Source organism: Lonchura striata, chromosome 1 (assembly GCF_046129695.1).
Source record: "Lonchura striata isolate bLonStr1 chromosome 1, bLonStr1.mat, whole genome shotgun sequence".
Taxonomy (NCBI): domain Eukaryota; kingdom Metazoa; phylum Chordata; class Aves; order Passeriformes; family Estrildidae; genus Lonchura; species Lonchura striata.
In genome coordinates, this window is record NC_134603.1 from 123,613,760 (window position 1) to 123,640,996 (window position 27,237).

A 27,237-nucleotide genomic window follows, 5' to 3' on the forward strand; every position below is an offset into this window, starting at 1 on the left:
TTTGAGAACTGCAACTATGGCAGTCTGCCTTGTATTTTCAATTGAAAGTGTATGCCTTAGTCCATATTGATCTGAATTTAACACCAAATATTCAGTTAAAGAAATGTATTTTTTTTTTTAATTACTTTGCAATCAAAGATTGCTTGTCTTAGGAGAAAGTAGAGGAAAAATATTGTAATGATTTTTATGCAGCAAATTTTTATCTGCTGTTACATTTGGAGGATATTTTGGCTACTATCAATGCATGCATCTTAAATGGACTAAAGTTTTATTTTTAAACTTCCTCCTTTGATTTGGATGGTGCTGAATTGTAAGAATTTCTGTAAAATTGGATACATCCTGTCTTTTGTTAATAGAGCATAGGCTACACTGTAGTTAGAATCTTCTGAAACACAGCACTAATAAATACAATTAATGTTATTTTAATGGACATTTTTATGTTGCAGTGATCAGTGTAAGCTTTCATAGTGAAGTACATTTAGGACATATGGTATTGCTGCAGTACTAATTACATTTATTGTAATGGCTTTTGCTCTGTGTCTCAGCCCTGCTTTTGCGTGGTGGACTGTTTCATAGAGGCATGCTGATAAAATATATGCTGTGAACACAGCAGATGATATTAGAATAAATAAATGTTGAAGTTGGTTATAGCTGTCTGAAGGCCTCTTAGTTATGAAATACGTATCAGGGTTAGTCCCAAGGGTTTTGAGGATAACTGTGTCAAGAGAGAGATTCTGAAAGGAGAGTCTGCTCTCTATGGAGCCTTCCAAATCTGTTGATATAAGCTCTGCCACAGTATACCACTTCTTATTTTTACCATAGCCATTCCTCAAAGCAATGCTCAAAGGTTGCAAATAAAAGTAGGGTCTTGTAGTATGTACTCTGCAAATAAAGAAGGCAGTGGTGTATAACCGAGCATGGTGCATAAGCTACTTTTATAAGGGTGCTTATAATATTAGACTTGGAATGATAAATAGTGGAGTGCTGTCATTTTAGCAGTGCCCTTGGGCTAAATGGCTGTTCTGAGAAGTGGGACCAAAGGCAATGGACATGGTACATGCACAGCCTTGGAGTTACAACTCTTGAGGACAGAACTTGTGTCTGTCTGGCGTTGGATGCTAGTGCACATGTATCCACATCTTGATTCAGAATTGCAGGAGGATAAATGGTAATATTACCACACCATACTCAGTAGTTTATTGCTTCTGCACAGATAGTTGTGTTGTCCACAAAGCAGTATCGGATCTATGCCAAATGTTTAATTTAGGTAAATATGTCCATGATTCTAGAATAAGAACAGCTATATGAAGTGAAAGACTCTCAGGCCTGATTTGCTGATGATTTATTTAAGTTTTTTTCAGTTGTCATGCAATGCCTCTCATACTGGCTTCTGCTTGGGTAGAAGAACTGGTTCTTTTTAATTGTGATATGCTTTGGGGCCTGAAGTATTTATTAAATTTTTAATAATAGAAAACTGTACATGTGGTAGAGTATAATAGTGAAGACTGAGGCCACAATGCAGAAAGGGACATTAAAAATAGGAAAGTAATAGGATACTTTCTGTTGCACTTCTAATGAGATGTTAAAAGCTGATCAAAAAGAGCACTGGAAGGAGAGGGTAAAGCCAACAAATCTCTTCATGTTAGCTTCATTCCTTGGAATGTCATAACCCAGGGGAAAGGTGATTTCTGATTTATGGGTTGGATGTGGCTCCCCCTGAAGCAGCTGACCTTGGTGCACAGCTCCTGGAGCTTTTGGAGTACAGTCCCTGACGCCTGTGCAACCCTTTCCCCTCAGCTCTCCTGGGCAGATGGCCTGGGGATTCTATTTCTGAGAGTCTAGCTGACAACAGGACCTGTGCCCAGTGGAGGTGGTACACTCACCCTGTGATGAGGACTGTGGAAGGAGAGTGGGCATGTGTAGGAATAAAGAGCTCACTTGGTGAAGAATTTCCCTAATGTGGAGAGGTGCCAGTGACTAGAGTGCACAACGTGATCTGTCTAATGCAGAGAGGTCAGCCCTTCATGAATGAAGGAGACCATTAAATAGAGCACGACCTCAGGAAGATGGGACTAAAAATATGGAGAAAGAGGAGATAAAGAAGGGGAAATTAGGAGAGTTTAAAAATGGGAAGCAGCTTGGCAAGTCACATTATTGGACATGAGTAAGACTGTAAGACTGTGCAGGAGAAAGGGTCTTCCCAGAGATAGGTACGTGCATCAATAAAGGGAATGGATGGAATAGAAAGAAGTGGGGTGGGAAACATGGTTTCTTAAAAGTATGTTTCTCGTCTAGCTTCTGTGCAAAAAGTTTACTGTATTTTTGTTAGAGATCTCTGGCAAATCCATGTAATTATGGGAGTAAACTGCTAATGTCTCACTAGAAGTGAGTGGAGAGAGATTAATATTTTCTACTGCTATGTCCAGAAGACCCTCCATCTACTCTCTTATCACTTAAAGGAAAATATCTGTTAAAAGTATACTTCAGGTTGACGTTCGTGGTGAGGAAGAAGATGAGTCTGAACAGCCCACTCTTAATGTGGTGATGATTGATATTCTAGTGTGATTGTGGTCAATCAAATGGTCAAGTCAGGCTCTAACAAGAGTGCCCCAGACTTAATGGCTTTGAAGCTGTGGTTTAAAAAGGAAATGTACTCTGGCTAAAGGGCTGCATGCTAACCATTTGGATTTAAGTTTGGAAATTACAGTTCTTCCTTGACATTTTATGTAAACCATAAAAATTATGTCAGAAATTAGTTTCCTGAATTTCAGACTTTTGTTTCATGTGCTTTATTTCACCTGTGACAATCAGAGATCTTTCTAGTTTTCCCATATATACCTGCTAGGTTTGGTGGTACCTCCTGTAGTCAGTGTATATTGATTTATAGCACTGCCAGGCCCAGCTCCTAGCTTTGGATCAGAAGCCTATTTCCTGTATCCTGTATCTGCTTTCACAAAATGCCATTGCAGCTTACTGCTCTTTCTCATCTTGAAGGTTAGAAGAGGATTAGGAAATTAGGAGAGATGGGTGCTGGAAGTCAGGCAAACTGAAGGGAAGTTCCACAAGTTCCTGGATGTTCTCACGGCTGCTCTGGGATCAGAAGTTCTCTTGTGTCTCTAAAGGGAGGGGAAAAACTGACCCAGTGACATCTCATTACAATACTGCCACATGTTTCATTCCCAAGTAAAGTGAAAATTTTGAATTAGTTGACTTAGAAAGTTGGCCACAGAAACACATGAAAAAATACGTGCAACATTTAGGAGAATCCACTGCAGAAATGTGTGGGAGTACACTTGTTTTCACATGCTGTTGTTATTTTCTGCTGTTCTTATGGGAAAGAAAGCCTGCAGTTTTTGTGGTAGTTCTTAATGCTTCAGCAGCTGATGTTCCTGTCTGTTGGGATACTTGATCATGAAAGCAGACCTTCAAGCAGGCTCAGTGTACTCTATGGCATATGCCACAAGTGTGACACAGCATCAAAAATGTCCTTTTGTATGTGTGTTGTAGAGCTGATTTTAGGTAATGTAGTAACTCTTAAAATGGGGCTTAGGGCATCTGGCAGTTTAGCCTGGTTTCTGTGCAAAAGTCTCATAGCTTAGCACCAAGAGCAGTAAAATGGTAGACGATGGCCAAAATTGTACCCCAGTTTGGACACAAGACTGCCCAAACTAGCAGACCTGTCAATTCTAGTAAAGATCAGGACAAATGGGAAAGTCAGTGCCACTAAGAATAGAATTATAGAATTATTTTTATGTCTTCAATTTTCTGGAATAGTCTGTTAAAAAAATAATGCAAAAGACTGTGAATTTTAAAGTTTAGTCTTGTATTGCTCACAAACTCCTTTTAATGATAAGATGTTCTCTTCAGATGACACTAGATGAATATTTAGGTGAATAATTTCAGCATTGATTTCTTTCCTAAAAAAAGTACATAACATTTCATTTGTAGAGCACCAGCTGTGTTGGCCCTAATCACATCTCAGTTAGGTGAGGATGAGGTGTAACACTCAATGTTGTTGCAGAAGACATGCTGTCAAAGGACTTTATGGGTTGTGAGCTCAGGACCTGTGTATTATCACCAAAATCCTGCTGGGGTTATGGTGGCAGCTTTTTATGGTAAGGAATTGGAGCCAATCAGTTTGGAGCTGATCAGTTTAATCTTTGGCATGTGTGTTTTTGGTTTGATAGATTAGTTCTCATTGTTTTCTGTTCAGTTGCTTGTGTAAAAAGCATGGTTTATACTAAGCTTCACTAGTGAATGCCAGTGATAAACTTTGAAAAATTTTAGGGTTGCTTGTTGCTTCACCAGTGAGCAAATGTGAACCATTTCTTCTTCCTCCTCTGTCACTGGTGCAACTGTGCTCTCCAGTATTGAATAAACGGTCCCCTGTTAGAACAGCTGACATCTGGAAGACTCTTCACAGTACTTCACATAGCAATGTTCTGACTCAGCCATTAGTTGTCAGAGCTCAAATCGGGGTCATCTCAAGAAATCTGTAATGCCTTTTACTTCTAGCTGGTCTGAAAATCTGCTTAATGTTGTCATTCAAAATTTACATGGTTTCATTAGGCTTATTAAAAGCAATGAAAAATGCAGCAGTATGTAACACTGATAAAGCCTTTTTACCTTGCTATTTCAAATCACGTTTATGGACGATGGATTTAGCTTCCCACTAGCCCTGGGCAGAGGTATTATCTCCATTTTATGGACAAGAAAACTGTGTTAGATTCAATGACTTGTCCAAGGTCATATGTAAGACTGATGGTATTGGGGAGAAAAAAATGTCCAGATTTCTGCCTTAATTAAGTGATAATTTTTTTGAATAAACTCAGTGTCTTGGAAAAGATGCATCGATGTCATTGTCTTTAGGGTTTTAAAAATAATTTTGAGGATTAATTTTGCAAGCCATGAATCGGTATTTCCCTTAAAAACATGATTCTCATGACTGAGAATATTAAGAATTCATCCTTTTTTGTAGACTTCAGTTCACTGCTTCCTATAAAAACTTTGTTGTAGTCCACTTTGGCTCTGTTGTTGTCTGCCTTTGTGAAATAAAGCTGCCCTCATTATTTAGCTTTCTTCCATTTGCATATGTACAAGAGGGAACAGCTGCTTTCTGCAGGGATTTTGTGTACTCATTCATATTCCCACAGTGGTGGCCTTGTTCTGAAACACACTGCTACCCTGTGGAAAAGCAGAATAATACATGGACAATCTAGCAATCAGTCTGTTATTAAAGCCTTAAGGGGAAAAATATAGAGTTATAGTTTTAAATCTGAAGCAAGTGCCATGTAATGATGATGTATAAGAGTCTCTTCCTCTTAAAGCCATTGGAAAGGTGCAGGGAAAAATATTTTGGAAAGAATTTTGTAGTCTTTAGTTTTTGAAAAACAAATCTAATTTTACTACTAAGAATGTTTTGTGTTTTAAAAAGGGAAAAATGTGATAATGCTTATTCCTCATTTGAAGGTGATCTTGGACATTCCATCTTAACTATTTCTATATCCATGCACAGAAAATTATATTGATATAAACTTGAGATTTCCAAGCATGAGCCAGGCAACAGTTCATTTTGCAAAGATTTATGAATAATGAGGCAGTCACAGTCTTTCCTTCCTTCCTTTTTTTTAAAAAAAACATTTTTACTTTGTATTTTCTGATGCCTAAACATAGATTTTAAGAGAAGTAAAGCTCTAGCTGGACGTGTAAACACACAATTAAAAAAACAATTTGTACACGTCATGTAAAAATGCAACATCTCAGTGACTTCTGAGAACTTTGCTTTTTAGAAAAAGCAAGTACATTCACTTTCCTTTTGTCTTTAAATTTTTTAAGTATTAAACTGACTTTGAGGAAGCATATACAACTTTATCCCAAAGCATCAAGGCATGTGTATACATGAGGTTGTGAAAACCTGTGCAGTTGGACTAGAAAGTCTTAGAAAGTGATAGTTACAAGTGCACCAGTCATTTAAATTAATAAAAAACAAGTATGATTCTGAAGCAAATGCTTCTTTACTGGAATTTTCTTTCTTGCTATTTTATCACCTTCTATTATTGGTCTTGTTTTTGAAGTAGCAGGGAGTATTAAAATATTTTAAAGAGGGAGGAAAGCCCTTACTGAATTATTAATATTCTGTTTATGGATATCTGAAAAAAATGGAAGGTTATAGTCTGACCTAGAGACCTTGGCAATGTCCTTTAAACAAGCATTAATCATATGTAGTGCATCGAATCATCATGTGCAAGATAACACTGGTGACCTCTCCAACTGAGAATAACAAATGACTCTTAATTTTCCTTTCTGTACGTGACAGAAGTGTTGACAACCTCTGTATATTTTTTCTTTTGCCCTGTACCTAATCAACTGATCATTTTCAACACAAAATTTTCCTTGAAGTGTATCTTTTCACTCCTATTTGCATAATAGGTACCTGTGTAGTGAAACATGTAATGATTAGTCATCATACATTCATGTTTAGGTCTAAAATCAAAATACTTTCTGCATCTTTGATGAAATGACTGGAAAAAGAGAATCAGATTACATTAACTAGTTAAAATATATGATATTTATAAAGCTGTTCTTCAAAATGCAGGTAATAATACACCATGCTACAGCATTACTGGGGAAGATGCATACTACCTGAAACATTTTTTTGGATGAAATCTTCATATGAAGATTAATATGAAAAACCTGACAGAGTTATACATGATCTTCTACATCACCTGTATGAAAGCTACTTAAAAGTCCTAAAAAGGGGTCATTAGTATTTGTAACAGAAGTTGTGATGTGTTCAGAGACATGTCTTTATATGCAGTTGGAAAGTCTGAATAAATATTTTAGAGCTAAACTGAAGACTTAATTGCCTGTCAGTTGCTGAAAAGATCTTGTTAAACCAATTATAACCCTATAATCCCTGTAGTCTGCATTCTGTTATGGGCTACACTGCAACTATGGTGTAGCGGAGGAATCTACAGGATTGGTGTGCCTTAAAGAGTTAACAGGCACCTTAGGCAATATTTCATGATCCTTGCTGCCTTTACAGAAATTGCATCAGGATTTCAGCATTCTGGCTTGACAGTCTTGCCATTGCTCTGCCACTTGCAGTCTGATTCTCCAGCTGGTTTCCTTCTCCCATCTTTGCAGCTTGGCTGTAAGTATGAGCCACGGCTGCTTGGCTGAGCCCTTCAGAGACTTGGAGCTCATTCTCCATCCTGCTGTTCATTCAGCTCTACACTATGGGTTTGGAGGCAAAAGCAGTGTGCCATTTGTTGGCACCTTGAGGTGCTGCACATCAGGAGTCTGGCTTTGCTTTGTCTTTCACTGCTGCTAGTTGCTAAAACTGAATGGTTCACAGAAGAATGCATGAGTAGAAAAGGATATCAGATTAAATCTCAGAAGGCTCAGCATTTTGAAGTACCATGGCGCATCTTTTTAAGGAGTTGTAATGGGTGGTTAAATAAACTCTCTGTTGCTGGAATCCTTCAGAAAAAATCTCAAGTGGTGGTTTCAATCTCCATCCACTGGTCAGTCAAGACCAAGTACAGTTGGACTTTTTCACTGATCAGCTAGGAAAATTGTCAGTAGGGTAAAGTGAAACCCTCTTGTTTGATTGTATAGGCAATGTCTAGGGTACTCATTGTGTTCACATAATTTGCTCTTTCCATTGATTCCTTGAGGTATTAACAACTTAGAGAAGATCAGACACTCTTTCCACAATCCAATTAAATATTGAAGCTACGTTTGAGTTGTAGCATTATTGCTTTGCTGGAGTCCACTGTGAGAATTTTGCCAAGGTTTAAAATTCCTAAGGCAGATCATGTTCTGTATTACAGAAATCTTAAAAAAACCCAAAACTTTATGCCACAGCTTCCAGCTCAATGAGCTTTGAATTATGAAAATCTGAATAATAGAAGAAAAATTAGTGAATTGAGCCACTCTGCAATTTATAATACTTCACATACCTATGTAATGCCTTTTTTTTTCCTAATGGGCTTACATTCTAGTATGCTTTTTAACCAGTAAGATTCAGATTTCATCCTTCTTTCATGACTTGCCTCAAGGGGAAATATAGAATTTTACTTCTAGAAAATTATTTCTGTTATAAATTTTATTTTCTAATTGGCTAAAACTCTTGTGGAACTTGCATAGAGGGTGTTTTATGTACTGCAGTGTACTGTGTAGGATAATAATGCTGCCTCAATCTCCTCTTCTTCTACTCGACCTCAAGAGGACGCCACAAATGACACTAATTCTTCTTAGTTGTTTAGAAAAATATGCTTTAATATTTACCTCTTGTAGGGGTAGAATCTCAAAATGGAGAAAAAACTTGAAGGACTATGCAAATCTTTGTTGTAAACTTCAGAACTACAGAGGTATATGTAGGTGTAACTAAATATTTTTGTCTCTTTTTAATTAAAGTTTATTGTTTTCTACTTTCTCACTATGTACTTCATGGCAACTTTTTTTCTCTTTGTGTAGTCTTAATTTAGTCTTACTGCTTCAGCTATTTTTTTTTGAATAAAAGATGCTAATTTACTTGTATTTACACAGATGGCCATCTCATTTTTTTATTGAGCAATATGCTACAACATATTATTTTCCTGCTGGTTTTCTGTTTCCATAGAAATTTCTTGATTAAAAAACCCCTTTGTGAGCCTTCCTAATTACAATAATTTTAACTTTAGCAGTAAGAAAAAGGTCAGGAGGGTACATTTTGTGTCTATAAAATATGACAGTAGATGCTGTCTCAAAGAAATAATTAAATGGAGAAGTGATAATATGTGTGAGGGGGTCTTTCTGAGAATATTTGTAAACTTCTGATTTCTAAATGTTGCCTTCAGGCTTGGTAAGAAAAGCTCAGTGTTTGTAAAGATTATCCTGACAGCAATATGCTGGGTCAATTGTCAAGACATGTTTAGCACAGGGGGATGTATTAATCTGCTACAGCTACCACTGTAAGTGGTTGGAATAAATAGAGGGCTCAAGCAGATGAAGAGGGATTAACTGTGTAAATTGAGCAAACTCTTCAATCACTAAACCACTGATTTTGCAAAGGATTAGACTGCTTTTGCAAATATTGATTACTGATTTGTTACTGTGAATGAAGATGATATAACTTGTGCAGTTGGTATGTAGTAAGCTATGTGAAGTGTGCATCATTCATATTAATGGGATTGTCATAGGCATTACAGAAACTGACAGATTTATTAGAGCAGAGCTCTTAACAGTGTCATAGTTAAAGTTGTGTCAGCATTTCCATTAAAAGTTCAATTTTCTTTTTTTTTTTTGGTGTTCATAGATCAAATTTAATATTTACTCTGTTGAAATTTGGTTATACCACTTTATAGCTTTGATACAATTATTTTTGTACTCTTTTAATGAGAACTGAATTAACACTTTTGAAATGAGAAGAAAATACTTTAGTAGAAGTTTAAAACAAATGTTTGCATGTTTGAATTCTTTGTTTTGAGGGCAACCTTTGGGTGATACTTTGCATGTTCACAAGTTGCATTATGCCAGGTTGGTAGAGAAGTGATGTGTGTTAGGCAGTTGCTATAATGCGAATATAACTGAGGAATTTTTGTATAAATGAGTTCTTTTGCTTGTATTAAGTCTTATCTGGCTTTTTTCCTGTGCTGCTAGTTTATCTGATAAAAGTTATTATGTTGCCTACAAATCCTGTCCCACTGATGTCCACAGACCACAATACTATCACCGAATACTTCACCAGACCAAGCAATGCTACTCTGTTATCAGGTTCAGTTAATTCATACACCATTAATGTTATAACTGGTTCAAGTTTCAACAGTGGTTGTATTCACTGGGTGGTTTGTCTTTCTAATCCTTGATTAGATTTATTTGCAGAGATAGACTTAAGAAAAACTCAGGTGTGGTGTGAGAATCAAGGGACAAAAAAATGAAAGTTAAATGAGTTTGGAAAAAATCCCACTGACATTTATTCATCTACTTCATCATTGTAAAAGTCTTAAGTTGTAAAATATGCCCATTTCTCTTGATGTGTCATCATTTTTTTCTTATACAGCTATCACAAAACTCAATCACAGCTCTTCTCTTGATTCTCTCCCAAATTGTGACCCGTCTTGCAGTGTATAACAGTATCTGTGATTTATAAACTTCCAATTCCTTAACTTTCAGGATTTCCATGATGAATGCTGAAGAGTGTGTTTACCATAGGAAAAGATGAGCTAGCATCTTGCAAGTCATATAAGTGATCCTCTTTCATTTTTGGATTTCAATACCATACATGGTTTCCAAATAAAAATAATTGTTTCTAACTGTAAAAAAAAAAAAAAAAAAATTTCAGATACTTCTACTTGATACTAAAGCCAGCAAGAACTGCAAGGCTCATCTGAGAAACATAATGTAGCTTGGTGTAACTTAGAAAGATCCTTGAAAAATTAAGTATTTCTATTGACTAAGTGTAACAAAATGGGACTTATGGGAGAATTGGAATAGTTGGTCAGATCTCCTCTCTCTTGTTCAGAGACAAACAGCTTCTGCCAGAGTTCTTGTTGCTTGTGTCTTCAAGTGTATGTTTTTTTTTTTTTTTTCTGGAGCCTTCAAATAGACTGGAAAATATTAGTGCAGTCATTTAGAAAACTAGGGAGTTGATATTGGAAGGTGGTTCTTCCTGTCATTCTCAGTATACTCCAAGGTGAATGGCAACTGAAATTTACATCTGGAAAGCTTTCAGGAAACACAGGAGTGTTCTGCTGGCTTCCCACAGTGTGCTCTACTGGTTTCTTACAGTGTTTCCCTTGTTCTTTTCAGTTAGGTCCCATGCAATTACAGCAAAACAGGAGAGTATTTTATCTTTGTGGAAGCAACCTCCTTGTGAGAGGGGGTTTGAAAACAGTGATGTGTTTTTCGAACCATAAAACATTTGGATTTTTATTACTTCTTTATTACTTCTTTCAGAGTACTTGGAAATAAAGCCACTGTGTAAGTCACTTTTGATTTCCTTGCCTTTAATTTTTCTCATGGTCTTGCTCTGTAGATTGATTTTTCTAAGTGCAATGTTATCATTGCAGGAGACTGTAATTCTACCAGAACTTACCACTTTTACATACTGAATTATATTTGATATGCATTTTGTGTACTGCACTAAGGAAAACTTGAAAGACTTGTATGAGACTTTCTTCTTCTGTTATTATTTTTAAAAGGCTTGCCTTTACATGCAGACTGCATGTGTATAGGGTAAAGTCATACCTCCATTTTAAACTAAATTAGCTTTCAAATGCAGAGGAGCTTTGAGTGTGATAGTTCACTGATCACTAAGCAAAGCTTTTTTCTTAAATTATCAGTAGTAGAAGAAATGCATCAAAAATGAGGCAATGAGGCAGAACATTCAAATCATTTTGTGTTTGCAGGAATACATAAAATGAAATTGAAAACTGGCTTAGGACCTCTTCATTGAAATCTGCAACTGCCAGTTTTAAAGATGTGTTTTTAGCTGACTGTAGGAATTTGAATATTTTCCTTCATACAGATGAAAGATTTTTTCAGCTCCAACTAGTAATGTTAAAACTTTTTCTGATCAAGGATATGAGCTGTTGGAGCATTTAAAAGGCACAAAGTGTGTATGTATGTTTCCTTTCAGAAGTTTAACAGGCCAAGCCTTTGGCCAAGAGTCAGAACAGTTGGAACTTTGCAGACTACACAGCTAATCCAAGAGGGCTGCCAGTTGGCACAAATGACTTCCATATATAAAACTTAATGCAATTTACATTGAGGTTTTTGTTGGTTTTTCATGGCAGTCTGAGAATTTCCTTGTTTCCCAGGATTTCTTGGGTTTTGCTTATTGTATTTATGGTGTGTTATGCTTCTGATCAGAGCATGAGTTAAAAGGTTCCTCTGCTAAAATATCCCTCTCACAGATTGAAATTCACATTGAAAGATTTTTCTCTTTAGCTAAATTTGGCACTTCTGAAACTGTACTGTTCTTTTTTTCCCCTTTCTTTTTCTTTTTTTCTTTCTTTTTTTTTTTCTTTCATTAAGATTTTTAAAGGGGGCATAAATTAGCTTCTAGAAACAGAACAGTTTAGAAAAGTATGTATACACACTGGAACTTACTCAGAAGAGACGGGGTAAAAATTTTGGGAAATTGTTAAATTAAGATGACAAAAATTTATATGCTTTTTGTTTTATGAATGTGTGGTTAATGGAAAATCTAATTTGCATGGTATTGCCAAAATTTGGATAAGAGTTCACAGAGTTCACATTGTAGTGGCCTTTACAAGATCTGTCAAAATATTGTTGAGTAATAAATACTTGGATTACTAGGACATTGAAAGTAAAAGAACATGTATTAGTAATCTTGAAATACAATTAAAAAGTTCATTGTTTAGCTTTGCAATAAATGACATTTGGCAGTTTTTCTGCCGAAAGATACTAAATCATTCTTGTATTTGGTAAAATAGTTGTCATTACTTGATCCCAGTGTAGGCTTATTTACTGAAATAAAAGGGCCCATTGCCTGTTGATGGAATTTTAGGCCCTTCCAAAGTACTAATTAAAAACATTATGACAAAATAAGAAAAGTAATAGGGAACTTCTGATTACCTCAAGTCTTTCTTAAGGTACTGTGGCATGTGGGTATTTCCAATGGATTCTTAAGTGTAGGTGGCTATTTAAAGAGTTGTAAATTGCAGAGAACAATTGTAGTATTACCTCTCCCAGGTGTGTTAGATATTAAGCTGAAAACTGTATTTTTCACCTGGAGGTATTAAATGATAGCTTTTAACGTGTTGTTTGATAAGCCTGTGGAACTTATTTCCTGTTGGCCATCTGGGAATACAGGAATCATGATATGGTTAAAGATGCTATCCATGTGCAGTTTTGACATCATTCTGGTCAAACTCCAGCTGTAGACTCTTTATTCCTGGCCTTTTAATTTTCTCTGATTAGCTAACAGCACCTTCTGTGGTTCAAGCTGTCATATAGATATTCTGAGTCTTTACTTAGGGTTTCTAATCAAAATTGGATGTGTATGGTTGTCTGTGAGACAAAGCTGGGAAATATCAGCTGGCCTGCATAATTTCATGAGAATTCCCATTGCCACTAATTGATCCATGATGGTCTGTTTTGACTTGGTTCTGTCTGCAAAGCAAGGGTATTGTTTTTATCTCTGTGTTTTCCTGCCTACTTTATTTCTCATAACAAAGTTTGAAGCTGTTGCACTGGCAGATTTGTATTGCCAGTCTCTACCACTGATACACTTTTCTGGTAGCAGCAATTCAGACCTCTGGATGACTGAAACATGTCTTGTGCTGAAATGATTGAGTAAAACTTAGTGATTCTTTAAACAAAACTTTTGCATGCCTTACAACATTTTTGTATGCCTTGCATTACAGTGATATGAATGGGAGACCTTGTACAAGAGACCTTTTCTTTGCTGCTCTTTCTTTCTTCTTTCCTCAGAATCCTTGAGAAACAGCAAAACTAGGAAGGCTGCTTTGGTGAAATGTTCAGTGGCCCCTTTTCTAACGCTGTAGGATAATGCTTGCTTACAGCATTAGAACACATAACTTTTTAAAATTCACACACACCCCTCCCATGTGCCACATTCCCCCCCCCCACCCCTCCTTGTGTCATGGGTGTAATTTGTGAAATTTTAATACATATCTGGATGAAGGGGTGAAAGCCATGAACTTCTCTGTACCTTAAGACGGTATGCAAATGTATCAGTAGGTGTTTTAGAAACAATTCAATAATCATCAAAAGAATGTGCAAATCCAAAATCCAGGACAATATTAGCTTACAAATTCAAAGTTAAGTTTGGATGAGGAGTATGTGATCCAGGATAATTCCATTTGACTGTGGAGCATAATGAATGGAGCCAAACTGGCTGAATCCTGTAATTTGTTAAATGAAAAAAGAAAACTTTATTGTCAAATGAAATGCTACAACTGCTATAGAAACTTCACTCAGAAAACATATGTGGGTTGAAAAGCCACGAATGTAAGGTTTGTAAAATTTAAAATAACTAAACACACAGTTTAGGGGCTAAATAGAAATGACTAAAAGAGTTCTCATGCTAACTGCTTCAAATAACTAGATTTAGTTTTTGTAAAAAGACTCCATTGCAGTTTTTTTTAGGCTGCCTGGCCCACTGCCTTTTCATCTGCTTACAGGAAGGAAGGAAAGAGAAGAGAAGGGTTTGTACCACTGTCTTTCTAAGGAACAAGTCCATAAGAAATACTCAGTATTTAAGCCTCTGAGGGTGTGGTATTAATGTTTGTAGCCCAAACTTCATATCCCAAATTAGAAAGGCTTAAAACTAGAAACAGATGACAGCGCTTTAAGTATTCTTTATTAAAATACACTGCTGCCTCTTCTTGGAGGAATATATGAAGGCAAGTTATTATTTGAAAATTATTGTAAACTTCTAGAGACCGCAATGGGTAATGCTAGGGATGGCTCCAGAACAGAACTTCATAGACTAGGCAGCCTGTGGAACAAACACTTTGAAGACCAACATGCTGACTTTTTGTGAACCAATATTTCAAAAGCTAAACATTTTCATTACATTTATTCCAGGAATGAAATGCGTTTTCTTTAACATTTATCTTTTGATTCTTGCATGGTGAACTAAATCAGAGCTGCCAGGCTTCTACACTTGCAAAATGCAGAAATAATCTTTGTGAAAGTCTTGAAGACAGTTAATGCAACTGATGAGATTCTACATGATCTTGCTACTGATAACTTTTCTTTAATTAAAAGCCTCTAAAAAATGTGATATTTTTTTCAAATGCAGTATACATTAATCTTCTCTTTAATAAAAAGCAAAAATAAATGTAGGGAGAAGATATGCATATGAAAATAAACCACGTCCTCTTTAGCCTAGATTCACAGTGCTTGTGCAACAGATGTGACTCCAGTGTATTGCTATGTACAGATTCAAAGATAATTGAATCCTTCTGTAATAGCTATTAAAAATGGGTAAATGCTGTATTTCCAGATCAAAATGAAATGGAGAGATATGAAGAACTTTGGAAGAAGTGTGTGAGAAGGGGGGTAGAAGGGAGGAAAAGAAGATAAAATCACTTTTTTTTGTGTTGCTAGAAACATTACTCTTTCTTTGCTCAACTTTAGCACAAATATTTTCAGACTATCTCTGCCAATTTTGAATTGCAGCCTGAGACATAGCATAAAAGCCCTGTGCTAGAGGACAAAACCACTTATTTTCAACATTTCCTGTAGAAGCAGGCTGTCCCTTTGTGCCAAAAGATGAGCTGGTGGGGAAGAAAACCAGCCTGGTTGAACAGGGAGCTTTTGCTCAACTCTGGGGAAATATTATGACTTTTGAAAGAAGAGGCAGACAACTCGGGAAGAGTACAAGTATGTTGTTAAGTCATGTAGAGAGAAAATTAGAAGGGGAAGAACTTAATTTGTCCACTACTGTAAAAGATAATAAAAACTGGTTTTATAAATATGTTAACAACAAAAAGAGGGCCAAGGAGAATCTCCATCTTTTATTAGGTTCAGAGGGGGAACGTTGTTATCAAGGATGAGGAAAAGACTGAGGTACTTTATGCCTTCTTTGCCTCAGTCTTCAAGAGAAAGACCAAATATCCTCAGGGCAACCAGCCCTCTGAGCTGGTAGACAGGGACAGGGAGCAGAAGAGACCCCTGAAAATCCAGGAGGAAGTAGTTAGTGCCTTGCTGTGCCACTTAAGACATTCACAGGTCTATGGGACTAGATGAATTCATCTAAGGGTACTGAGAGAACTGGCAGAAGAGCTTGCCTAGTCACTCCATCAGTCCTGGCTCACTGGGGAGGTCCCAGGTGACTGAAGGTTGGCCAATGTGACACACATTCACAAGAAGGGCTGGAAGGAGGATCCAGAGGACTACAGGCCTGTCAGCCTGACCTCAGTGCTGAGGAAAATTATGGAACAGATACTCTTGAGTTCCATTGTGCTGCACATGCAGGACCACCAGGGGATCAGGCCCAGCCAGCAGGAATCTGGGAAAGGCAGGTCCTGCTTCACCAACCTGATCTCGTTTTATGACCAGGTACCCACCTAGGGAATGAGGGAAAGGCTGTGGATGTTTCCTCCTTAGGCTTCAGTAAAGCCTTTGTTACTGTCTCCTGCACATTCTGGAGCCTATAGCAGAACTGGCAGCCTATAGCTTGTACCAGTGAACTCTTCACTGGGTAAAATACTAGCTGGCTGGCTGGGCTCAGAGAGTGGTGGTGAATAGAGTTACATCCAGTTGTATTGGTACTGGGACCAGTTCTGTCTAATATCTTTATCAGTGATTTGGATGAGGGCATCAAGTGCACCCTCAGTAAGTTCTCAAATGACACTAAGGCACAATGTATTCAGTGCAGAGAAAAGGAAGCTGGAAAAATAATTTTTAATAATTGTATTATTAATTATAATTTTATTTTTTTGTTAGAAGAGCCTAAAGAAATAGTGATCACTGTTTTCTCCATATAATCAAACAAATATATTTTTTCCTCTTAGTTTTCTTTTACGAGGCATGAAGAACAGTGAATTTGAGCAAGATTACTTTGCCATTATTATGGTTAAACCTCTGGTCCTCTACTAGGAAAGCAAACTGTAATCAACAACTTAACTGCTACTGAATTACACTTATTTCCACTTCGCCTATTTAACTTCCCATAAGCATGCTAAGCACCTCTTTAAAATGCATTGACCTATGTTTATTTCTTGCTTTATGTATCCCTCAGCCCACATTGCAGAATTAAAAAAAAATCCTATTGGTAAACAGTGCCAAATAATACAGTCTGGTTTTGTTTTATTTATTTTGTATACAGGATGTAATTTTTACATCTTTAGGTCCTCCAAAAATCAAAATTCCAGGCACAAGGATTGAATTTCATGCTGTGAAGTGACAGTGATGAAACTTGTTTTTATGTAATGGACCAAATTCACTGTTGCAGTAAGGTGAAAAATTAAATCACTCAGGCTTTTGCCTGTTTGATTACCAAGTTGAAAAATTGTAGTCGTGTCATAAGCTGTGGTTTTGAGATCTTTCTGAATCACAAGATACTCTGTGTTTGTGGGAGTTGTGCAGTGGAACCTATACATTAATACACACCTATGTTAATAACATTCATGTTTTTCTGAAGTCAAAGCATGACTGGTAAAGCTGGCTTTATGCATGAGTGAGAGCATTTCACTTTCTTTTCACTGGAGGAATTTTCAGCCTGGCAGCAATAGGAGTATAATAACTGCCAGCTGCTCACTTGGCACAAGAGTGCCTAGAACCAAGAGGAAGAGCCCAGTACATTATCCATATAATTTACTTTTCTCTAAGATGAAGGTTTAGGCCTCATAAATATTTTGATCTGGTCTTTCATGGCTTTTGTACACATCAGTCTGGAAATATACATGTGGGGCATAACTTGGAGATTTTATTTTGGAGTACATTGGAGTAATTCCCACCAATAGGGAAGAGCTAGGAAGGAAAATTATTGTGGGAGATTCTTTTGTGAGTGGGTGGTCAAGAATGAAGGAAAACCTGTAAGGTTAACAGATGGACTTCCCTTATTTTATACCATCTATTGGGCATGCAAGATTATCATCTCCCTGAATACTGGATAGTTTTGAACTGGTCTTCACATCAAAAGAATAAAGTTGAAGACATTAATTGTGAGGCAGAAGCTCTGGAATAGAAATGAGACCTTTTTATATCCTTAACTCTGTGGTTGCCCACCACTCTCAGGTCAGTGACACAGCAGAAATTAGGTCTGAAAGAGTAAACAAAAGCAGTCATTGTGCCTTTCTCTATGTATAAACCCACATAGCTGCAAGCCACAGAGCATTTATTACTCACAATGCCACTTTTCTCTTGGGTGTTTAAAATCGCTTAAAAAACTACAGTGTACCAAATGAGAAACCAGGGAAGACTACAATCCTTTTAACATCTTTATTTCTAAATCATTTAATCATATCTGGAAACAAACCATACAGTGCTAGGAAGGCATGGTGATCTCTGGTGGTCTCATTTTGAGAGAGACGTTTTGCTCTGATCTTGTAGTGAGCTTCACCATACATTTCTCCTGAACAGGCATTGAGACACCCAAGAAATGTTGTACCAGTAGGTGCTATCTGCATCCCCAGAATGGAAGCTTCTTGCATCTCCACATTTAATTTCTTACAGTAGACAGTCTCCAGTGAAATTACAGATAACTGGAATTCAGGCCATTTCACCTGCATCCATGAGGGAAGGAGAAAATTCTCCTTGTCATGAAGACATCCTGGGCCATGCATGGGAGTATAACTTGGGAAATTCTGAGCTCTAAAGGAGTATGTGATTTGAAGCATGTGTCTTAATTTGCTTTATAGTTCTTTTCTTAAAATACATAGTAATGCTTTCTTTCTTGGTAGGATTCCTCTGTCTTAGATTCTTTATAGACAGAGCTGTCTTATTCAAAGTCTCATGCTCCAGTCAGCTAATGAACCTCTGATTTCAGCTGCTGGTGTAATGTAACCAAATGCTGCTTTACTGTAATGAAGTATAGTAAATATACTATAATGCTGCTTTAGTGATGCTTTTTTATGAGATTTATGTCAAACCTGAAGTATTTCAAGTGGATGGGGAAGCAATAATCTGATTTAAAAGCAACTGCAAGAAGCAACTTACTATGTAAATTCCATACTTTCTGCTGGGAGTTTCTACATCTAGCAGTTGCGGTTCACTCTAAATCCTGTTTGAGATGTGGACAAAAGGGTACAGAAATGAAAAAAATGGAAGAAAGATAGATAATGCAACTTAGAAGTTTCCCATGTAGAATATCAGCAGTAACTGTAAGGAAATGTGACTGATTCTCTCCTCTTGCTTCCCCATGTTGTTTTTGTTGTAGCACTGGGACGACAGTATATCCATGTTTGTGCCTTCTTCCTGCCACATATGCACAACACCTGTGGTTCATGAGAATCTGGGAGGAGGTGGTGCTTTCCTTTATGCTTTTCATTCTACTTATTCTCCCCCCCTTCCTTCTGAAGGTACAGGGCAATGAAAGAAGGAATTTAACCAGATTTATGTTTTTTCTTTCTTGTACAGCTGTATGTGTTGTGGGATATTACAATTGGGTCTGTTTCTACTGCCCTTTGACTAAAGTTCCATCATATTTTTCGGTTCCCAGGCTTCTCTGAAGGAAGGATAATAACATACATATGATCTCTTTCTGCTTCAGCTACTTACAGATTGTAAGTGGCAATGGGGCTGACCAGCTGCAGTTTGTTTTTTGGAGTTACTGCCTCAGTTGCTCTGAGGAATAGAAGAAGAAATGGCTTCTCTACAGGTTAAGAATGAGAGTAGGATTTCTTTCTGTAGTGGCAGCAGACAGTGAAACACTCTGTTTCCATGCATGTTCTTTTCCTTTTCAAGGAAAAGCTTTCAGTGCCCTGTTCAAAATAAATGTCGTTACAGAAAATTCCATCACCAAATTTATCCTGACTTGTCTCAGCAGAAGTAGCAAAATTGAGAGTGGAATTTTGATTCTATGAAGTAGTCAGTTCAGATGACAGAATAACAACACCAGGGACTCCCCAGAGTATGTGTTTCTCTGGTGCTGTGTTGTCCCATTTGATTTGACTGTTCACTAAATGATCACTGGCCAGGTTTCCTCATCAAAACCTAAAATCATACAAACAATATTGGGTAAAGTTAGATCTAAATGGCAGTTGAAATTCTTAAATTGTAGAATTTAAGAGTGAGCTGCTTTTGTTTGTTTACTTAGGTTTTATGTCTTCCTCATCTGTGAGGTTGCATTGTTCTAAGATGAACCCTACTGGATGAGGTAGAGTTGTAAGTGTTGCACACTGATGCCTCCCAATGACCAATATAAAGCAGCAACCGGATCTGTATTTGTAAAAATATTTGTACAAAATATTTGTAAAAACTCTTCACCTCCCCCACTTATAATACCATGATTGCATCACCTTTTAAAGTAACTGTTAAACATATCACATTCCAGCCATCAAGTGTCTTTGTTTTTAATTCCCATTTAAAGTTGGACTATGGTTGCATATTACCAAGCAAAGGGAGGACAGCTGTATCACTTTAAAATGCATGTTGATTCTGCTTTTGTATTTTTAACACAATAGTCAGAAATCCATAGAAGCTAAAATAGAGATTAGTATACTCCTAATCTTTAAAAAGTAATATTAATTAAAAAATGAAGTGGAAATATCAATGTCAGTAAAATTTTTATCTACTGTCTTTTGGTGTCAAACAAAAGACTTTGTAGTCTAAAGAGCTGGTTGTATTATTTAAATAACATCTTCTCATTTTGAGTATTTTCAAATCAGCTTTAAAAATCAGCATTTTCTGCATGTTCCTGTATCTTTCTTGTCTTTTTCCTGTCATAACTGTATTTAAATAAGGCTACCATAAAACAACTCATTTGTGAACACTGAATTAAAAAAAAATATTTTAAAGAACAACCTAAAAAACCAGACAGTGCTTGGTTCAAGATCAGACCACTGATCTTTCGCCCAAACTACATAATTTAAAATGGTATTTTTAGCACAGAATTTGTCTGCTAATATCAGTCCTTTTCTCTATGTTTATATTGATAGAACATAATGAGATTACATATATTCTGATGAATAATGGCTGCCTTGTAAACTTGCCACCTACCTACAGTGACTCTTATGAATATTTGATGATAATAAGTAGTAGGAACTTCGCTGTGTTGCTTACATGCACTTAAAAAACCTAGCAGCACAGGAGTACCTTTTGTTCTGCTTTTTTGCTTGGGGTAAGCAGTATGATATTTATATTATTATTAAATATTCGATGTGTCTTAGCATATTCTTGTTCTTAATATAGGAGTTCTATTTAAATCATCATTCTGTTGTTTTAGGAGGAAAAGGTTGAAAGATGTAAGACACAATTTTTAACATTTAAAGTTGTATATTAAGATGAGGCAGGGTTGAGTGATCAGTCTTACACTTCTATGAATTAGCAGTTGAGAAAAAGGAAAAAATGCAGTGAGCTATACTCACCATTTTGCAGATGCAGACATATTGTACAAGGTGTCTAAAATTAGTGTCTGTAGGTCAACAGTTTTGTAAACCTCTGTACAATGTCTTTGGTTTATCCATTATCACTGTGCAAATACTATAGGCAGTAGTTTTAGTAGTTTTGTGTCATATATTGTAAATTGGGCAAAATCTGTCAGCAACAGGCAGCACCTTTTATTGTCTCTTCATCTGGTTAATTTTTTTTGTAGATGTGTAATAGAGAATCTTCACCTTGTATGCTGTTTCAAGGTATTTTGGTGTGAAGCTGGTATCAAAAATCACATTTCTGATTTGTGTTCAATTGAGATTCTTGAGTGTGATTCTCCTATTTGAACATTTGAAAACAGCACTCATTTTACAGACTATGTTTGAAATAGTTCCTGTATTTTGTTTGAAACAGTTGCTGTATTTTGTTTGATTATATACTTTTCCTTCTGAGACTTGCAAGGCCTCTTATGCAGCTATATTTTTTCCTTACTCAATTGGTGAGGACAACAGCAACAGCTCTGAGATTGATAGGTAGATGTTTCAGTTACTTAAAATATCTGGCATAATAGTTAGTAGATATTTTTTTTTCAGTAGCTCTTTCATATTGAGTGTGTAAAAGCCATAATTTTATTAATGCTCCTATAGCAGTTGTCTTGAAAACCAGTGCTTTACAGAATTTGTTTATCTTTCAGGGAATCAGTTTCCTCCTGTTGCAGCTCAGGATCTTCAGTTTGTTCTGAAGGCTGGATACCTGGAAAAACGTAGAAAAGGTAAGTCTAGCTATTTTTTGTGAAAGTGCATATTTAATGTCTGGAAAGTCTATATGTCTGTATTTGATGTTATACATGTGAACAACTTTTTATAGGAGTGATAAATAAAATGAGAAGGAGATGGAACATTGAAGCATTATTATGCAAAAGAAGCATAGCACATAATTGCTTCTATAGTAGTATTGAAAGAAAATCCTATTTATTTACTAACAAAATCATGCTGTGAAAGTCCAGTCAGCCGTAATTCAGAGACTTTCAGATATTTTTGGAGAAAACATTCGGCAAGTATGTACAAGTAGCATATGTTGACTTCATGTTTCAGTGAGCATCAAGATTTATTTTCCTTCAAGAGGGCAAATATTGATCTCAGCTTTGGTTCAGTCAATATTTACCTTGATTCAATAAATCTTATATTGTCACTTTAATACCCACTTAATGCTGCGATAACTCTAGGAAATATTTAGGAAGTTGTTCATTATTTCCTTATATTTAATATTACACATGACTTCACTCTTTATGTGATTTCAAATTCTTTTTTGTTTTCTTAACAGCAATTTTTATTTCTAATATTCTTCTCAGTGCCATGCATTTCATTAGTTTCCTTTCCTTAGTGTCTTTTCCTAGCTCCTCCTCCCTCTTACCTCACCCTTGAAAAGAAGTAACACATTTTTGTTCAATAATGGCGTAAACCTATATAACACATGTTGTATTAATTTCAGACCACAGTTTTCTTGGCTTTGAATGGCAGAAACGTTGGTGTGCTATCAGCAAGACTGTCTTCTATTATTATGGAAGCGACAAAGGTACAATTATTAAAGCAATGATGTTTTAATGCACAAAATGATATGAAAGATTTATTGGAAACTGTGAATCAAGGGTAATTTTAAGAAATGGAGTGAAACTTTTAAAAGAAAGTTCTTGTCTTTTAAATAATTCTTGGACAGTGCTGTGAATTTTTAAAATGTGTAAATATTCATCAGAACCTGTCAGGGTCTTCTAAAGCAGAGAAACTGAGGAAAAAAAATTAAGTTTCTTTTAAAGCTACTTTGTTTGCTAATAACAGCTGGCTGTTCAGTTTGATAGTATGCTGGTACTCAACTGTTTTGCTGGATAGAAAATGTTCTTTCTCATCAAATAGGTTGTTAATTTGAAAACATCTTCTAGTAATTATACCTTCCAAGTTCTTTAGAGATGGTTCTATCCAGGAATATATTAATCTAAAAGCTGCATAGTGGAGTTCTTTGTTTCTTTTTATAGTTTATGCTCTGGAAAAGCTAGAAATTAAGTAATGTGTATAACTGAAGTCAGCAATGGAAACTAAAGCCAACTTCTGAAGGCGACTTTTGAATTTAAATGGCCAGTTTGGAAAGAATCTGGCATAAATGTTGTAATATTACTTTGAATTTTTGAAATTGGCAGTCAAATAAAATATATTTAAATTCTGTGCCATGTGTATTTGATGTTTAAGGGTAAAAAAATGGTACATAATTATATCTGAGTAAATTTTGAAGTAATGTCTTCCCCTCCAACACCCCCTACCCCCCAAAAAAAATTCCAAGGCAAACTTTCCACTGAAGTTTTTTTTCTTCTTCTTTTTGTCTTTTTATTTTTGAGATTACTGCAGGTAGTTACTATGTCATTTTTTTTTATTCAAAGACTAATATAATTTTCTCCAGTTTGTTTCATTCCTTGGTACACTGACACATTTAAGCTTGTCGTCTCTTTAAAACACAAGAAATAAAGAGTCTAATTGTAAGTCCAGTTTTCATTTTGCTAGTTTCATCATGTCCTCTTTTCAGTTTTGATAGCGTATCTGCTAAATGTTGCTTTTTCTTCTATACTCTTTTATTGGGATTTACAGGTTGATCAGGCTTCACAAACATGAAAAATCTTTGTTTAAAAATTTTGAGGAGATCTAGCATGGTACTGATTTAGATTTGTCAGAACTGATTAATTTCTTTCTCTGGAAAATGATCATGTGCTGTTTGTTTATATATATATATAGTTATACATTGCCTGGTACTTTAAAAATAACAATTTTTTTTCTGAATATATTGCTAGTTCATAAAGATTGTTCTTGATTATAAAATCTTTGTATTTTTGTCTGCTTTTTTCTTAGAAAAGCAAAAGGCTTGATATTTTCCTTTTGGTTGTACTAATGATTATTTATGCTTTCTAGCATATGGTCTTTGTATTAAGGCAGGCATGTTGCCCACCTGGTCTTTGTCCTTTTTTTTTCCCCCTTCTTTTGCAAAAACCTGATTATCAAGTTCGTGTTGCAATTTTTAATACCTGTATTGAAAGTTGAGATGCATGGAAATACGTTCCCTAACACTCAGAAGATTGGTGTCATCTTAGGAATATTTTGTGGGATCTCTTTCATTTATGAATCTATAGAGAAGTTTTTTTTTGGCTAATGCATTTAGAGCTTTTGTAGGCTGTTTGTTTGGGGAAGGTCCTCCTAACCATAACCTAATGATGTGGGAGGGGCACATGGTGCACTGGAACTTTGTGGAATCACAGAATCATTAAGGTTGGAAAAGACCTCTAAGATCATTGAATCCAACCATTAATGCAGCACTGCCAGGCCCACCACTCAACCCTGTCCTAAGTGCTACATTTACACGTGTAGTAAATACCTCCAGGGATGGTGGCTCCACCAGTTCCCTGCACAGCCTATTCCAATACATGACAACTCTTTCAGTGAAAAAAAAAAATTGCCTAATACCCAATCTAAACTTTCTCTGGTGCAACTTGAGGCTATTTCTTCTTGTACTATCACTTGTTACTTGGAAGAAGAGACTCACCCCCACCTCATTACAACCTCTTTTCACGTAGTTGTAGAGAGCATGGCATGGTTGGACTCCAAACAGTAATTCATGGAGGAAGCAAATCAGATGCACAAATTTCTGCCATTCCTCCATTGGATTGCTGCTTGTAATGCAGAAAAACTCGTTAAACATGGAATTAAAAAAGTTTTTTCTAGACTAGTCAGAGGTACTGTCTTCAGGCCTGTGATGCCATTGTATATAAAAGTGCCTTTGCAGTGCAGAAGCAATTCACTGTCATTGTGCAGAAACTGGACACCAGCCATGGCAGGCTAGAACGCTGTTAGAAGTGAGCTGTCACCCAAATGGTTGTGAGGGTATGTGCTGCAGTTCATCACGCTGCTCAGCTGCAGAGTGTCAGCATGGATGAGGTGTGTGATGAGGCAATCCTGAGCAGCTCTGGCATTTACTGCAATTGTTTTCACTCCCACTGTTGTGGCCAGCAGTGGTACCTGCTGTAGTACGCTCTTGTGCTGGAGGCCTCCTTCTTTTACTCTGACTCTTGATGCTGTACCAGATAACTTGGATCATGTGGAAATTCAGAATGTGTTCTTACCCTCCACAGAACGCCTCTAAAGTGTGTGTCTGGTGGCTTTGTGCAAACTGTGAACCTGTGGTGAGGATTCCACATGTACTCAGTCCTGCTGCCTGTGTTGCTTTAAATGGGTGATGGGCTGCTAGTGCCTCTGTGTCGGGGGGAGTAATACAGAGAGGCAGCAGGGATTTCTGCATCTATCTTGGCTCGCTTTGAACTGTGTCTGGTTTTAAAACCAGACCACAGGTGAATAAACTGTGAGAACTATTTGTGTCTGCAGCGATGTGTCTTTTGTTGACCAAAGTTTGATTTTCATGTTTAAGTGTGGAAATGTAACTGAGTGGTTAATATGAGACTATAGGATGCCTTTTTGTTATTTGTACAGATTTGTTGTTTCCAAAACAGTTTTAGTTCTTCTAACTAAACTTCCCTCCTTTCTGCATTGGGAATGCAAGAAGTGTGGAAGTGTATAAAGCTCACAAACATGTAAGGAAGAGTTTCAGAATCATTTACTCTAAGCTGAATGGGGAAAAAGTGAGGCCTAGTCTGAGATAAATAGTGCAAGTTAAAGCCTGTGAAATACAGTAAATGGCTATGTGTTTGTGTGTGTGTTCACCTAAACAACTCCAAGCATGTCTTCAACAGTTGTGATGCCTGCAGGCCAGCGTATGTCTTATTTCCCTGTTTTCTTCTCCATTTGGTGTAGCATTGGGTAGTGAAACAATGTAATTTATCCCAGGGAGATATAGATGGGTCTAAGTGAGTCACCTGCATTTTTTTCTCTTGATCACTGATAAATGGAGTAGATGGAGAAACAAGGCGTAAAGGTTTGAGCTTATCACGTCAGAAACAGGTGTTGTGGGAAGCACGTGTGTATTTATGCCTGTGCTGTGGTATCAGTGCCAGATTGTGGCCCACAGCATTGCAGAGGAATGTGTTCAAATGTTAGAACTGGGTGGGATTTTGAGACGTTTGCCTGGTGCTCCTTTTCATAGTCTTTCCTTCCATAAATCTTGTATAGTCCTCTCTTTTATTTTCTTCCAAGCAGTTGCACCCTGAATTGAGTACCCTGGTTCCCTATCATTTTTCTATATGATCTCTGGCTGTTCCTGTGTCCTCAGACACTGAGATAGTATGGATAACCTTTCAAACCTCAAAGTGCCTGTGAATAAGGAAAGTTAATTTGTTGCTTTATAAATGATTGAATTAATGGCTTCATTACTTCTTTCTCACTAGGCCACAATGTTATATGCCCTTCTGTCTCAGCAAACTGGAGAGATCAGCTAAATGTTTAGCAAGACAGTAATGGATAATGTTATGGTAATTTTTCCTCTGCTAATGGGCACTAAAAATTTATTTTCATTTTTATAACTTGAAAATGGTATCTGCCTGCCCACCAGTAATATGATGTTAAAGAGGGGTATAATTCAGGGGCTTTTGAAAAAGTCCGGATTTTTTTTTGGGGGGGGGGGTTTGGGTTTTTTTTTAAATTTCTTTAGTTTTAACATGGACATGATAGTTTTGGATTTCTCTGAATAATAAGCTAGTGATGACCAGGCCAGTGGTGAACTACTTCTATTTGGGCAGAAAAGGGAATTGTGCATGCTCAACAGGATTTTGTTGTAGCAGGATGATGGCAACCACAGACCCTATCTCATGTGTACTGGGTCTTCTGCTGTGAGACTGTTAAATTCAGACCTTAACTTGTTGTTACTAATATGTTATTTAAAGAATAGCTACTGGGTATAAGCAAACAGAATATGAACAATTCAGTGTCCTAAATAACTTCCTCAATTTCTAAAATATTTTACAATTTCAGTTTCTCAGAGGACTAGATTAAAGGAAAGAAGAAGAAGAAAAAAAAGTTGATTACATTTCAGATCTGCTGTCTTAAAGGGAAGAACTTCTGTGTGTTCATTTGCCCAAAGCAGGAAAAGGAGTTACCATTTTGGAGATACTTACACTGAACTATTTTTTGATAGCAAACATCCTGCACATGAAAAAGCATGTGAAACTACATTTAGCATGAAGCCATGTAAACTGTAAAATCTTACAGGCTCCTAATATCAAGATGAAGAGAGTTAAAT

The 27,237-nt window shown here is 36.6% G+C and overlaps 1 protein-coding gene across 1 annotated transcript in view; it reads left to right on the plus strand.

Moving 5' to 3' along the window:
* Positions 1–27,237, plus strand: part of SKAP2 (src kinase associated phosphoprotein 2) — a 117,693-nt gene that overhangs the window by 46,596 nt on the left and 43,860 nt on the right. The window contains exons 5-6 of the mRNA XM_021538198.3: positions 21,710–21,787; positions 22,507–22,590. Coding sequence (XP_021393873.2) covers positions 21,710–21,787; positions 22,507–22,590 — 162 coding nt within the window. The remainder of the gene's footprint in view (positions 1–21,709; positions 21,788–22,506; positions 22,591–27,237) is intronic.